General features: G+C 38.7%; 1 protein-coding gene across 1 annotated transcript in view; it reads left to right on the top strand.

Annotated features, from left to right (window-relative positions):
- LOC133842262 (protein furry) overlaps positions 1–15,825 on the top strand; it is a 66,846-nt gene that overhangs the window by 6,983 nt on the left and 44,038 nt on the right. The window contains exons 2-14 of the mRNA XM_062275300.1: positions 2,480–4,068; positions 4,128–4,468; positions 4,526–5,982; positions 6,767–7,001; positions 7,072–7,254; positions 9,042–9,185; positions 11,455–11,622; positions 11,694–11,843; positions 12,384–12,553; positions 12,626–12,780; positions 12,860–12,970; positions 13,831–13,985; positions 15,645–15,808. Of these exons, the coding sequence (XP_062131284.1) occupies positions 2,480–4,068; positions 4,128–4,468; positions 4,526–5,982; positions 6,767–7,001; positions 7,072–7,254; positions 9,042–9,185; positions 11,455–11,622; positions 11,694–11,843; positions 12,384–12,553; positions 12,626–12,780; positions 12,860–12,970; positions 13,831–13,985; positions 15,645–15,808 (5,022 nt within the window). The remainder of the gene's footprint in view (positions 1–2,479; positions 4,069–4,127; positions 4,469–4,525; positions 5,983–6,766; positions 7,002–7,071; positions 7,255–9,041; positions 9,186–11,454; positions 11,623–11,693; positions 11,844–12,383; positions 12,554–12,625; positions 12,781–12,859; positions 12,971–13,830; positions 13,986–15,644; positions 15,809–15,825) is intronic.

Raw genomic sequence — 15,825 nt, 5'->3', positions numbered from 1 at the left:
AAGAGCATACTTACATCAACGAGAGAGTTGTTAGAATAGCCGAGAGAGCGTAAAGTGAAAATGTGTGTGTTTCCTACATTCCTACTATAGTTTTGTCTTACTCGCTAGAGAAAAATTTTGCCGATAAATTGTTGAAGTCGTTGTTAATTTGTTGTTCTTACTTAAGCTAATGGAAAATCGTTACTTTAATACAAGTCTCTTTAAAGAATTTTTAATTTTGCCAAAAATTTCTTTGTAGGTATCTTAAAATAACTATTGATTTAAAAAAATGATCTAAATTTATTTACATGCTGTTGCTTTAAGCAGAAAATGCAGAGAAGCATACCAAAAGCTAGTCTCGATATTCAAAAACTATAACAAAATGATTTTCCCTTATTCAATTCCCGATTTACATTGATGTTTTGATGCTATTTATCGTTGTTCTCTAAAGTTCTGAATCTGCTTAAGTTCTTATTTCTGCAATTTTTCTTGTATATTATCTTATTTTGAATAATCGTTTCAATTTTCTTTGAAAAGAATCCACAAATTTTGCCAATAAATTGTTGAAGGCGTTGTTAATTTGGTGCTTTTATTTGAGCTAATGAAAAATCGTCTTTTTAAAGAATTTTAAATTTTGCCAACAATTTGTTTGTGGCTATCTTCAAATAACTATTGTTCTAAATTTATTTACATGGTGTGGCTTTACGCCTCAACACATTTCAGAACGAAAAAGATATTTCCACGAACTACTTTTTTATACAAAATTGGTATCAAAACATGAACTTCTGACGAATTTGCAATGTTCTCCGCCGACCTCAAAACAAATATGTGCAGACACTGATGCACACAAGTTTCTATATCTATATACAAGTATATATATATATCTATATCTTCATGAGCACACATGGCTGTGTTTTTATACGCATAATAACATCGCGTTGTAATGTCAAAGCCAATTGAAATCGATGGTGAAATCAGCTTTTCGCTGGAAAACTGTTATCATTAAATTCTATAAACTGATAAATGTGAATACAGACAGCACTATAAAAAAATACTCATATATATATATGTATCTATATATATATCTTTGGGGCATCGCAGCCTTGAGAGTTTCGCTTGTCATTTGTGTGTGTTTTGCATAGATAAATTGACAGATTGATTGCGGGTGGCGTCATCAATCTGTGTGATGATATTTTTGCAAGACATGCGATGCCCCATGATAATGATAATGAAAACGATAATGATAATGAATGGCATGTTCGATATGTTGTTTAAGGTCTCTTTAATTAAGATACAAACAAAGTTAACAAATGTACAAAATGGGGAAATGAACTCTTAACGATAACAAAACAACACAACAGAGAAGCGAGCAAAGTCTATGCTTTATAGTTGTATCTGTGTGTGTGAGTGAGTGAGTGTGTGTGTCTTGACATATGTGTGTGTGAATGACACACCCACAAAATAAACGTTGCTCATGATGAGATAATAATATTTTCTATTTGCAGATTTGATTTGTTAGGCGCGTGCTAACTAGAGATTTGGGTAAAACATTATAAACAAAAAAAGAGTTAACAAAAATTGTAGATATTCATTCGCGCACTCATACATGAGCTTTGTTGTTGTTGTTGCTGCTAGTCGCAAATGTGCCTACAACAAAAACTGAATCATACTCTTCATACCCGGCAGTCATGTTGTAAAAGTGGTATTTAAATTCATACATCTGTAGAAATGTGGGTCAGACGGAGATGATGAAATTATTTTAATTATTATTTTCGTATTCAATATGAAATATATACCATATTTCAAAGCTCCATTGCCCTTGAAGTAGATCTGGAAAATTAAATTCAATAATTATATGATAATAAAACTACTTTAAAGTTTTGAATACTTTTGTTTTAATTTAATGTCTGTCTTTCTGTCTGTCCGCGTATTATAAAAGCTGTATCGTCGCTAGATTTAGCGCTAGAGAGTTTAAAGTTGGGCTTAATACTCCATTAGTTTAATATAGTTTAATCTTAATAATTAGTTTACAATTAAGCCTTGTAACGCCTTAAAAAATCAATTTTAAAATTTTACTCAGGTGTTGAAGCTTACAGTTAATAAACATATAATTTTAACGACTTTAATCTGAAGATGTAGCTCCCATTATAAAGTTCTTAAATTGATTATTGCTGCGAATCAGTTTAATATCAGATAATAGTACTTAAATTAATTGATTGACTTGCTAATTTTGTTATAGTCGTATTTGAATATTCACTTGACATGGAATATAAGGTATTTCGCAGTCAAGTGTATTAGTTTATAAATCTCCGATTCATTTTGCGCTTGTAAATACATTAACACACACTCAAACAAACACACACACACTCGTAATCACATCGAGCCATCTGTAGTGTGTGCTTATTGATAAGAGCTAAAAGCCATTTGCAAGTCATGTTTTGAACTCATTTGCTTTACGCATTGTTGATGTTTTATTCTTGTATTTTGTTTTGCTTTTTAGGCACAAATCAAAACGCAAATGAGCAGCACGTGAGCGAAGCAGCCACAGTAGTTGCTGCTGCTACGGCTGTCGGCTCACCTATCTCGAATCTAACTCAAACAGCAGCAACCACAACAGCAGCAGCAGCTGGAACACTAACAGCAGCAACAACAAGCACAGGAATAAGCGAATCTACAACAGCAGCAACAGCTGCGAATACAACGACGCCCACGCGGAGTCCACAGCGCAGCGTTGTTTATCACGAAGATGCGACGTTCGATAGCATTGATAACGAGTCATCGCCGTTGGACACGAATTCTGGTTCACCCGGGCAGCGTCATTCGATCAACTCGAGTGAATACAACTCGACGCCAAAGTCGGCAAGGAATGGTGGCACAGTTGGCGCTGTCTCAGCTAACGGCAGTGGCACCACCTCGCCCATCAATTATCAAATCCTCGCTGACGACTACTCCTACAGCATAGAGTATGAATCACAGCAGCAGCAACAGCAGCAACAGTCACAGCAGCAACCAACGCTTGGCGTGAGTCAGCTGCAGGAATCGCTGGCAACGTCATCGGTGCAGGCGACTTCGGCCACCATCAGCTACAGCACGAATCGTCAGAGTTACGCCTCGCCCCCGGCTGCGTTGCCACCGCTCATCATACCGCAACGACAATCACTGTTGCCGTGGGGCGCACACTCACGCAGCTCCATCATCAACGTGCTCCCGAGCTACACTCAAGCCGAGATGCATGCGCTGGCAGCGAGTGTAGCCAGCGTGGAGCTCACGGCTCCGCGTCCCGGCGAGATTGTGATGCGCAATTTGTTCAGTGATTTCACCGCGCAGGCGGAGAAGAAAATCGAGCTGGTGATGCTCGAGAGCGCGGACAAGAATCTCTCGAAGTTGCTGCAACGTGGCGAGGATCAGCAGTTCGATCAGTTGCTCTCAGCCTTGGGTTCGGTGGCGGAGCATTGTTTGCCCTCGTTGTTGCACACTCTGCTCGCTTGGCATCGCCGGCAACTCTCCGACATGGAGATCAAGAACGATCTCAAGAAGCCCGCGACGGGTAGCAGTGTGCAGTCGGTAAACAAATCGACGGTGGATTTGGATTTTCAGCTGCAACGTCGCGAGGCAGCTGTGGAGTTCATCTTTTGTCTGGCTCTGATTGAGATACTCAAACAGTTGCCCTTCCATCCGGGCCATGAGGATCTGGTGCGCAGCATTGAGAATCTGGCTTTTAAGCACTTCAAGTATCGCGATGGACTGCAGAATAATCCGAATGCGCATAACATACACATGATTGCCGATCTATATGCCGAGGTCATTGGTGTGCTAGCCCAAAGTCGCTTTGGTTCGGTGCGCAAGCGTTTCATGAGCGAACTGAAAGAGTTGCGTGGCAAAGAGGCGTCGCCCAATACGACGCAGAGCATCATCAGTCTGCTGATGGGCATGAAGTTCTTTCGCGTCAAAATGGTGCCCATAGAGGAGTTTGAGGCTTCATTTCAGTTTATGCACGAGTGTGGTCAGTATTTCCTCGAGGTGAAGGACAAGGATATCAAGCATGCCTTAGCTGGACTCTTTGTGGAGATTTTGGTGCCCGTGGCAGCTGTGAGTAGAATTAAGAGTTTATCCTTAAAAAACTTGTTGCTAATTTCATTACCTTACAGGCTGTTAAGAACGAGGTGAATGTGCCTTGTGTGAAGAACTTTGTGGAGCTGCTTTATGTGCAAACGCTGGATGCCTCGACCAAGTCAAAACATCGCTTGGCGCTGTTTCCACTCGTCACCTGTTTGCTATGCGTCTCGCAGAAGACTTTCTTTCTGACCAATTGGCATTACTTTCTCGCCATGTGCCTGAGCAATCTCAAGAATCGCGATGCTAAGATGAGTCGTGTGGCTTTGGAGTCACTTTATCGGCTGCTTTGGGTTTACATGATACGCATTAAATGTGAATCGAATTCGGCGACGCATTCGCGTCTGCAGAGCATTGTCAACTCGCTGTTTCCCAAGTAAGTGAATGCTATATGAATTGCATTATATGTATTAAATGAAACTCTTCTTTTTAGGGGCTCCAAGGGCGTTGTACCGCGTGATACACCGCTGAATATATTCGTCAAAATTATTCAGTTTATAGCTCAGGAACGTTTGGACTTTGCCATGCGTGAGATTGTCTACGATTTGCTGTGCGTGGGTCGCTCCATCAAAGTGATACTCAATCCGGAACGCATGAGCATTGGTTTGCGTGCCTTTATGGTCGTTGCGGACTCGCTGCAGCAGAAGGACGGTGAACCGCCAATGCCGCGCACGGTGCCCGTGTTGCCATCGGGCAATACGCTGCGCGTGAAGAAGACGTACATCAATAAGTTGATCACCGATGACACGGCACGCAGCATTGGCATGTCTGCATACTTCCCGCATGTGCGTCGCGTCTTTGTCGACATCTTGCGTGCCTTGGACGTGCATTGCGGTCGCCCTTTGATGATGACAAACACTCAGAATCAGAATAAGGAACCCGATGAGATGTTGTCGGGGGAGCGCAAGCCACGCATTGATTTGTTTCGTACTTGTGTGGCTTCGGTGCCGCGTTTGATTCCGGATACGATGACCGCACAGGAGCTGGTTGATTTGCTGTCGCGGCTGACGGTGCACATGGATGAGGAGTTGCGCATTTTGACGCATCAATCGCTGCAGACGCTGATGATTGATTTTCCGGATTGGCGTCAGGATGTCGTGCACGGTTACACCCAGTTTCTGGTGCGCGATGTCACCGACACCTATCCGCAATTGTTGGAGAACTGCACTCGCATACTGTTCGTCTTCCTCAACATCTGGCGCTGTGCTATCATTGTGAATGGCACCACAGTTACTGGCGGTGGCAACACAACAAGTAATACTGGCACTGGCGGCAACACGGTGCCCAATGCTGCCGGCGTTGCTGGCGCTGGCGGCGTGAATACGGTGCAGCAAAAACTTGGCGGTGCAACGCCTACAATCACCACAACTGGCGGACCGAGTTCAACTGCAGCAACAGCAGCTGCTACAGCGCCCGTGGCGGGCAAGGAAACAACCAACAGTCAGCTGTCGAAACAACAGCATCTGAATACCGCCAGCAGCGCCACATCGAGCATAACCACCTCGAGTGGCATGTCCAGCATTACACAGCACACGGTGCTCAATATGGTGGCCAACGATGTGGGCAAAAAGAACGAGATTCCGCTGGTGACAACGCTGCACTTTGTCGAGGGCTTTGCGCTAGTGTTGCTCTGCAATTATCGTCCGTACTTGCGAAAGCTGGCGGCGATGATACTCAAGGAGGTGAAGAATCTGATGCGTGTGCTGGGCATACCCGAAACGGAGCCGCCGCTCATCGATGTGATGGATCGTTGCTGTCCGCAGATTGTGGAGAAGTGTCTGCCACAGTTGCCGCAGGCCGAGAAGACGGCCATACTGAATGCCAACTGCATCGATCTGCAGTGGATAGCGGAGCGTTCAAGCGGCGTTTGGTTGGCGGGACTAACAGATGGTAAACAGCGTTCTAATTAGTGATTTTTATACCTGCTGCCCATAGTGTAGAAGGGTATTATAACTTTGGGGCTTCAGGAAATTAATGTAACAGGCAGAAGGGCTTATATCCGACTCCACATGTATGCTTAATCAGCGTCCACAGCTGTCTGTCCGCCTAGAACACAGAAACTATAAGAGAAAAATAATCTTTTTTTTGCAACAGCGTTTGTTATGTTTGCACGTAGATCAAGTTTGACTCAAACTTGTCCCACGTCCACTTCCGCCCTAAAAAGCTTAACAAGCTTAATTTTGATATAGACAATAATAACTATAATAATTATGAGAATTGCTCAGAATTTGATATCAGATTAGATACAAAAGAAGAAGTTATTGAAGAAATTCTTCTGTATTGTTTTAGCTGCTTTGGCTGACAATCTGGTATTATTCTAAAAATGATGGACCTCAAAAATTCTGAAATATATCGAAGGTGTTTGGTATTATCATAAAGTTCTATATTCAAAATATATCGTAGAGTATTTAGTATTTAGTACTCTGTGGTATATTTTGAATGTAAAACTATAACAAATTGCCAAACATATTATATCAATATAACAAATATAGCCTCTGGGATATTTTAGTATTTTCGTAGTTATTAATTTGGTATATTTTAACTGCTTTGCTTATGTTCAAAATGGGTAGCGGGTATTTCACTGTTGAGTGTGCTCAAATATAGCTATCATACTTTTAAAATAGCACTTTTTTTTTCGATGATATTTAAATCCTTGTTTGCTTTACCTTTGCAGACAACTCCAAGTCATCGACCTCGACGCTGAATCTGTCGCAGACCAGCTCAACGGCTGCAGCTGCAACAGCCACAGCAGCGAGCTCCGCACAACCGCAGTTTGATCCTTGGGCCACCTGCTTGTTTGGTCTGCTGGAGCGACAGCGAGTGTTGCAGCAATGTCCCTCGGCGGTGGCGCAGGCTTGGCCAATTTGCTATGCGCGTCTCAATGCGCTATACAGTGTAATCGATCCCACGTAAGTGGCTTAAGTTTTTGGCATTTAAAGTGCGTTAATTATGAGTTTGTTTTACTTATTTGCTTGCAGTCCCCGTGAGCGACAATCGCGCCTCGTTGTTGCGTGGCTCGGCGCCGACTAAGAAAATGCCCACCGAAAGCCAAAAGGATTCGTATATGCGTTTGTGGCGCAATCAAGTGGCATGTGCCATGCGTCTCGTGCCACAAATACCCAGCGTTGCTGTGCGCTGCGCCTCGCCCGATCTGAGCTTGAGGTGAGTACGCATTCCAACTGGTTAAATTATAACAAATAACAAGCGCATTTAAAGCATTTTCAACACATCGATGAGAAAAGACAGCGTGTTAATTTTCAGCTCAAAAGTGACAATCAAATATCAATCATCATTTTTGTTTGATTAACATTTTGCATTCGATTAGATGCCGTGGCACGTGTAATCCCTCCTAAATCCTACCCCTAACTCTTTCTACTCCTCTTCCAATCGAATCGAATCGAATCGAATACTATAATATATCGTGAAATCGCTCGTCGTATGCAAATCCATTTTGAATATTATTGGTATTTAGTTTTGTGTTGTCGTCGTCGTCGTTGTGTGTTGTGTTTTGTTTGTTTTTAACTAACTTCAATATTCTACACACTTGTCAATCTAACTATTTGTCCTGCGTAATCACAGCACATTGCACATGCACACGTACAAACAAATACAGACACATTCGCACACACACGTAGATGAGTAAATACATTTTGAGTTTGTGCATTGGAATTGACTAAAAACTTGCATTAAATCGAATCAACGCACTGGCGACTCTTATTTAATAAATGCACTATTGCAATATTGTATGTAAATTTACATAATTTTAATCAGAATTCATACGTCATGTTGTACAATTATATTTCGCGCTACATTCTGTCAGTCAAATCGAACTGATTAGAGTTTTGGTCATTTAAAGATTATGTTTATTTGTTGTTCCTCGAATCAAACTTCAATTTCCAATAATTTGCATTGCAATTGTAATTAAAGCAGTGTCCAAAACAAACAACAAACTCATTGCCTCAAACTCGGTTTTGTTTAGTTGTGTGGCTACAACAAGATGTGTCATTTTATGTTTTCTTTCAAATGCAAATTGCAACATAAGGCAAGGCAAGGCAAGGCATAAGGCAATCAGGCAAAGCAGCTTCAACAATTGCCTTTGGACATAAATATGCAAATTATGTAGAATCCTTGAGCAGCTCAGCAGTAAATCGATAAACAAAAGGCTTTCAATTTTATTCGTAACAATATTGTTACGGTCTTCTTCCTCTGCTGTTGCTCGTTAGTTCTATACAATTTAATTGAAATGATTTTAATAATTTAAATAGTAAAGTTATTTACATATTTTACAAGTTAATTATTACTTAAAAAAAAATGAGAGAGGCGAAACAATGAAATCAACTTACATTTATAGCATTCCACTGAGTAAATTTGTATGTCAAATATTTTTGCTGCTGCGGTATCTAACTTATTTTCAATTTGTTGTAATTAACTTTTGAGCATTTTCATTGAGCTGGAAAAGTAAGGTGAATGAAATAAGAAGGCGGAAAACTTTTGTGTGTCAAAAATTCTTTGCACAATAAACAACATTCAAATATAGTTCATATGTATGTAGATATTTTTAATATCATTGCCATTCATCTTGTATCTGTTTCTGTGTTTTCTTTTATTTATTTGTGTATGGCCTTTCGTTATGGTTTGCTGCATGCTGCAAATGTCGATGGTTAATAATCTGGGACAAAAATGTCAATTGAATCCCCCACAAAAATATCACACACATTTTCCACACACACACAACCCACAGACATTTTCTCGTTCTCGTTCAAATGCAGTGTGGGAAACATGTCAAATAAAAAATACAAACAGAAAAACATGAATCGAAACTCATGAACTTCACTTTTATTTGGTTAACCAAATCATAATGTTTGTTATGCATATGTCATCAATATAAATATAAATATGTTTATATGCATATATACGTATTACCTCTATATATGGATTGTAATTTATAGTTTACAAGATCAATCGGATTCACGTTCGCTATCCGATTCCTTGGACAATATACCGTCAAATGTCTTTGGGCCCGAGGGAATCGTTACGCGTTTCACCCTGCCGCTCTCCTACGGACGCAAAGAGGCGCGCCAGAAACGACTTGGGTAAAGCAAAAACCAACCAAAAAACACAAAACAAAATTCTAAACTTTATTACAAAACTATAAACAAAAATTTAAACTGCAACTTTTAGCAAAACCCTCAGACAAAAAGTTAAGCTACCAAACACACACTCGAGACAATGTCTAATTAATTTGCCATAAGTCTACTCCGATTTCTTTTAATGTGGTTTTTATTATGTTTGTACGTGTGTGTGCGTATTTATTATTAATTTTGTAATTCATAGTTTTGTTGGCATGGAAGTTGACGCTGTTGCTTTTAGTTTACAAACAATACTTGCCTTTAATTATAACATACACATGCAGAAAATTGAGCTTGACAACAATTTTTGCATTTTATTTAGAAAATATTTTTGCAAATTCTACATATGTGTTATCTGTAGTTTTGTTAAATTTTCTCAGAATATATTTTTTTTCCAATTTAAGCCGAATTTTTTGTATCTATTGTAGAATAGTTTTATTTCATGTGTTAGCTTAGATTTTTGAGTATACCAGTTGTGTTATTTTTACACCCGCTACCCATCGGGTAGAAGGGCATTATAACTTTGTGCCTTCAGGAAATGTATATAGCAGTCAGAAGGAGGCATCATCGACCCCATAATGTAAATATATTCTTGATCAGTGTCTGTCTGACTGTCCGTCTGTCCGTATGAAACACTAGATCTAAAAAAATAGTGGTATAATTTACGATAGCACTTTTAGTGTTAGTGCTAGTGTGTTTTAGAAGTAATTTAAGAAATTTTAAGCTGAAGATCTGGTGTATTTTATACTCAACTTCAACTTTTTAAACCCACTTCCGCCTTCGAAAATTAATAAAAATCGAATAACAAACGTAAGTTTCAAGCTAGAACATACTATACAGTAACAATTATAGTCTTTGGAATACCTGTTAAAAATTGTAGAAGTTATTTAAGAAATACTTTTGTATCGGGAAAATCTGGTATATTTTGCGAAATATGGTATATTTTGAATATTATATTAATATGTACATATATCAAAAAATGTCTATCCCTGGAATATTTTGAGAAGAATTTCGAACTGTTTTCTTCTTATTCAAAATGGGTAGTGAGTATTTCACAGTCGAGCACACTCGACTGTAGCTTTCGTACTTGTTATTGCTGTGTGTTTTAGTGAATACAATATTTATACAAGTTTGTGTTATGTCATGTCCGTCTGCCATGCAAAACAAATCCTTGAGCATTTTGCTAAATCGTATTATCATTGAGTTTTGGCATAAGGAAATGTGAGTTTTATAAACTCCAAACAACTTGATGAGCAAGTGTATTTCATTTTCAGCATATTTTTTTTTTTGCAAAAATTGTTCATTTGAAATATTTGTTATTTGCACAGATTCCGACTATTTTTGCAAGCTTAAATAACAATCCTGGCAAATTTTCTGAGTAGTTTTAAATAGTGAGTTTCTGTTAGATTGGCCAGCAATTGTTTCATTTGGCTTTTGCCTTGCATATTTTGCTTAATTTGTGTTTTGTGCTGCTGTTAAAGTTGTCCAATTTCTAGGCTAAATCAATATCACATTTCTAGGCTTTTCTTTTGTCATTTTTATTTGACAAACAATTTTCTCGTCTGTTTGCATTGTTATGTCCGCGCATTTTATTGTCGTACTTTTTTGCTTGCGCTTTTTTTTTGTGACGGAGCTGGAAATGTTGTAAAATCATTATAAGGACAAGTTTATTTATTTTTCCATACTACGCATTGATGTGTTGATGCCGCCCAGTTACGCCCACAGCACGTCTACCGATTGTCACGCCTGCCTGCCTAACAAAAAAACGAAACGAAACGCAAAAAAAAGCCAACCAAAAATATATATAATAACAAATTTTGTTTGCTCAAATATTTTTTGTGTGCAGGGGTCCGAAGGCAAATGATAAGGGGAAAAAAAAACTGCAAAGAAATTTCGCTTTTAATTGAAATGTGCGTTTTTTAATATTTATAATGTTATTTTAAATGAAATTGCCGGCATGCAGTGTGGTCACAGTAGTAGCCATAAGGAATCTCGTTCTCTTTGCGCTCTTTGCTTATAAATAGAATTATGAGTTTGCCTTGGTCTGAAGAAAGAAGTGAACCAGAAGTTTTTGTCAATTGATGGCAGCGATGTCCTTTACTTTACTTTACTTTTACTCGAATTTAAGTTGCCAAATGACTGTTACTCCAAGGACATTTTTGCGTTTGGCCTTTTGTACACGGGGCATGAGGGCATGATACTAAAATGTGCGACCGTAAATTTTATTTTATAGCTCATCGCCAGATTCCCTAAACGCGGATCGCAGTGACAAGTCGGCAATGGGCAGCGCCTCGCCCCAAGCACTCTACAAACTGGTTGTTCCCCTGCTGCGTTGTGAAGCCATCGATGTGCGGGACGCGGCTGTCAATGCGTTAGGCATGATAAACCACGATGCGCTCAAGTAAGTAGCAGCCACATTTCAAATGTGTACAAGTATCCTTAATGTAATCCTTTTGTATGCCTTCTACCAAGGGATCTGATGGAAGAGCTCGTTGTCTACATACGCGAGGCAGTTGATCGCAAACAGGAGAATATGCGACGACGTCGTCGACGCGACGCACTGCGTCTGCAGGTGGTACGGGTGCTGGAGAAGATTGCCGAGAATGGCACTTTTGGAGTGAGGTAAGCTTACCTGGGTACCTTACCTTTAGGGTAGAAGCGAGCGTAATTTTGAAGATTATTCAAGAAATAATACTGCAATCAGGTCATAGACGCTTTGGCAGTAAATATGGCTTATTTGGTACTCTACCAAACATAATATATCATTCAGTGTATTATTTTTGGTATAGTTTAGGAATATTGTGTGTTTTGATTTTATTTAAAATCTTTGTATTACTGTATCGACATACCAAACAGCGCATTCGGTATATTTGAGTATTTTTTGTATATTAATTTGGTAAATTTTAGGGATATTGCCGAACTGTTTTTATTTTATTTAAGATGGGTGTAGTATTATATCAATATACCAAATATAGTATTCGGTACATTTTATTAGTGTATTAACATGGTATATTTTAAGGATATTATCGCTCTGCTTTGCTTTTATTTTGAATGTAGAGCGGAAATCTCCAAGTCGAGCTCACTCGTCTACAGCTTATTTACTTCTTACTTTTTCATAATTGAAATTCTTTCCCCGTAATAATAAACTCTTTACCCTTTCAGCACTTGCGTTTTGGAGCGCGATACGATGTCGTTGCATCCCACTTTTGTAGAATACATTGAAGGCGCCATGGCATATCTAATGGCCGAAACGGATAAGGATAATCTCAGCATACGTGAGGTCAAGGCGCACTTTTGCAATTTCATACGCAAAATGATTAAGAACTTTTCGCGTAAGTGACAATGAGAATTGTTTTCATCCGCCATCGCAACTCTAATGTCTCTTTTCTCCGTTGTTCTTGCAGTCGAATCGTGTGCCACGCTGTTGTCGCGCGACTTGAAGCGTAATCTATTCAATTTGTTTGCCACTTGGTGTGGCAACTTCTCGAAGCCGCTTAGCATTAGTTCACAGATTGGCCAAACACTCGAGGAGGAGAAACTGCAATTTAGCGCCTTACAGGTGAGTCCATCGTTGCTCCTTTGCATATCAATGTGCTCTCAGCTTATTTTAATGCCTTCCTCTTCTTCGCATCTCGCAGGCTATGTCCGCTTTGCTGTGCTGCGGGCACATCTTCTATACGCCGCATTTGCAGGACGATGGCATCATTTACAAATGGCTGGATTTGCTCTTGACTTCCAAGGATGAAAAGGTAATTGCTTAAAATTTGTGAAAAATTTTACCTTTTTCAATATGCCATAATTTAGACAAAACTATGTGAGATATTCATTTACAATCTTTAATTAGAATTGGATTTAATAAATATTGTAATACGTGGTACATTTTAGAAAAATTTTTTTATTATAGTTCATTTTATATTGGTTTCACAACATTTTATAAATATTTGTAAATGAATTGTGTAGCATTCGTTAATTACTTTAACTGAATTGTATTTCAATATTGTACTTGTAGAGTAATTTCTTTCTTTGCATAGAAATATGTTGTTAATTTTTGCAAATTTATTTAAATGAATTACTTAACACTTCAAAAACATTTTTAAATTATTTGTCCAACATTCTTTGACTACTTTAACTGTTTTTTAACTGATTTTTCATGTTTTTTTTGTAAATACTTCAAACTTCACATTATCAAAATATTTTACTTTTGTTGTCAATTAGTTTCTTAGCATAGAAATATTTTGCTAATATTTTTAATTCTTGTTAAACGGATTACTGAACCCTTTATAACTATTTTAAAATCATATGCTGAACATTTTAAACTGACTTATTTTATTTTAATTTATATTGTTTCTTGTTACTACAAAGAATACAATTTAAATCGATTCTTGTCATTTTATAAATAATCTTTAATTATTGGAATAATATCTTTAAATTTATCTTTCTTTACATTTCATTTCAAATTTATTTTCCAACATTTTAAATTAGTCTTTATTATAATTTATTTTGTATGTAGATTGTGTTTTAATCAATTTTAAATCATTTGCATAACACTCAGCGATTACTTTACCTCTTTTGTAACTTATTTTGCATCATTTTGTCTTGCTTTGTTTAGATTTATCAGCTGGCGCGCGATACAGTTGTTTTGTTGCTGGAATCCAATCCGGATATGGGACAACTGCTCGAGTGGGTAATCGATCGCTGTTATACCTCAACGCCACGCGAGGCAGACGCTTGTTTCCTGGCCCTCGCATCGATCTTCAGTGCCAAGTAAGTGGAATCAATTGCCGGCAGGTATTTACTAATGCTTTAACGCATTAAACTTTGGTCCTGCTTCTCTGGGCCTCTCTCTTTACGTCTTCTTTTCGTTTTCCCAAGAACGTGCACCATTTACAAATAAGCTCATTTACCGCACATCCTGTAGCAGTGTGTGTGTGTGTGTGTGAGAGAGGCTTAAGTACCACCTCACGTGTCTCTTGTGCCGTGTGTGGCGGCGCTTTAAATTTGCAAGCTCAAAGAAGCATTGGCTCTCAGGGTACTCAGACAATATGTGCACAGTGTATGTCTGTTGTGTGCTTACACTTAAATTATTGTGCTTCAATTGTGTTCATTGATGTGAAGTCGCTGCTGCAAATGTGGTTGTTGCTGTTGTTGCTGCCTCTTTGCATTGCCTCTTTCCACTTGCACTTTATTGCTTTAAACTGTTGAATTTTCTTGCATTTCCCTTCTCCAAATGGAGGGTAAATTGTTAAAAAATTCAGAACTGATATTAATTTTCTTTATTGTGTCTGTTTGGCCCTTCAAGCAAATATTTCAAACGCAACATATTGCAATTATTATGTTGCCCCGCTGTTTCGTTTCATGCTAGAAATGTATCAAATAAATTTCATAAGATATATGCGTTATGTGTCTTTGAATCGAAACAAGTCATAACGAGTTTTTCCTGCACTCAAAGTTCATTTTACATGCGACTAAACTAACCCAACTGCGTAGTTTTAACCTACATGCAACATGCAAGCTTCGTGCTTCATAGTGCAATCTATGATATTTGCACTTTTTATGACCTGCATGCTACACATGTGTTTCTCGGAAATAAATTTGTTTTTTATGCCTTAGTGCACAATACAGCTTTAAAGAGTACGCTACATATTTTGATTGATTATTTAATTGTATTCAATACTCCCACTAAGGCGCCTGTGTGACCTTTTCAGTCTTTGGCTTTGAACTTTACTCAAAGCTGGCTAAGCCAGGCAAAAAGCAGTTTCAATTAACAGAGAAAACGTCGCACGTGCCACAACAAATTAGCACACGCACAACAAACTCCTCTTGCCAACCACAAGAAAAAAGAAAATCAGTGTCAATCAACTGGCAATTGTTATAACCTGTCTCGACTACAAAGTGTTGGTCGCGTCTAAGCTGGTTAAGCATTCACTTTAAGGGGGGCGAAGTTGCTCTTTCAGGTATCATCAACAATGTTTTGCATAAAATGTAGCATACTTTTCAGCGCTTTGCATTTTGTATGCAAACTGAAAATCGATTGCCGTGAAAATATGTACATGAAATACATTTGTACATAGATTTATTGTTGCCGCTGTTAACAGCAGCCGAGCTCACAGCTTGTTTGACAGCTGCCTGCCACCTGCCATTTAGCTGTTGCAAAGTCCGTGTGCAATAGCTGTGAATTTCCATGCTGCCTGATTGAACATTATTTGGCAAACTGTTGATTGTTGATTTGATTTGATTTGATGATGGCAGAGCTTTGTTGGATATAAATAACTCGAGCTGCTGCCATGGTTAATGCTGCAAAACCCCAACTCCATTAACTTTGCACTCAACCAACAACCAACGAACCAAAATCCATTAAAAACATTTCTAATTTATGTCTGTACTTTTGTATTCTTTTCTCTCCCTCTCTTTTTCTTTTTTTAGGGAATATCCTTGCGATCATTACACCTCGGTCATCACCGTAACGCTGTTAATGACGGGCTGTCCACGTGTTGAGGTGCATGCCACCGCATTGCAGCTGCTGCAGATATTGGACAAACGTTTCTTTGGCAGCGTCGTTGGCACGCTGCACAGCGACAATGAGAAAGGTAGGAGCTATCCAGCA

This window comes from Drosophila sulfurigaster, chromosome 3 (assembly GCF_023558435.1).
Source record: "Drosophila sulfurigaster albostrigata strain 15112-1811.04 chromosome 3, ASM2355843v2, whole genome shotgun sequence".
NCBI classification, from domain to species: domain Eukaryota; kingdom Metazoa; phylum Arthropoda; class Insecta; order Diptera; family Drosophilidae; genus Drosophila; species Drosophila sulfurigaster.
The sequence above is the reverse complement of the archived record's forward strand: the minus strand, read 5'-3'. Positions and strand labels throughout refer to the sequence as shown.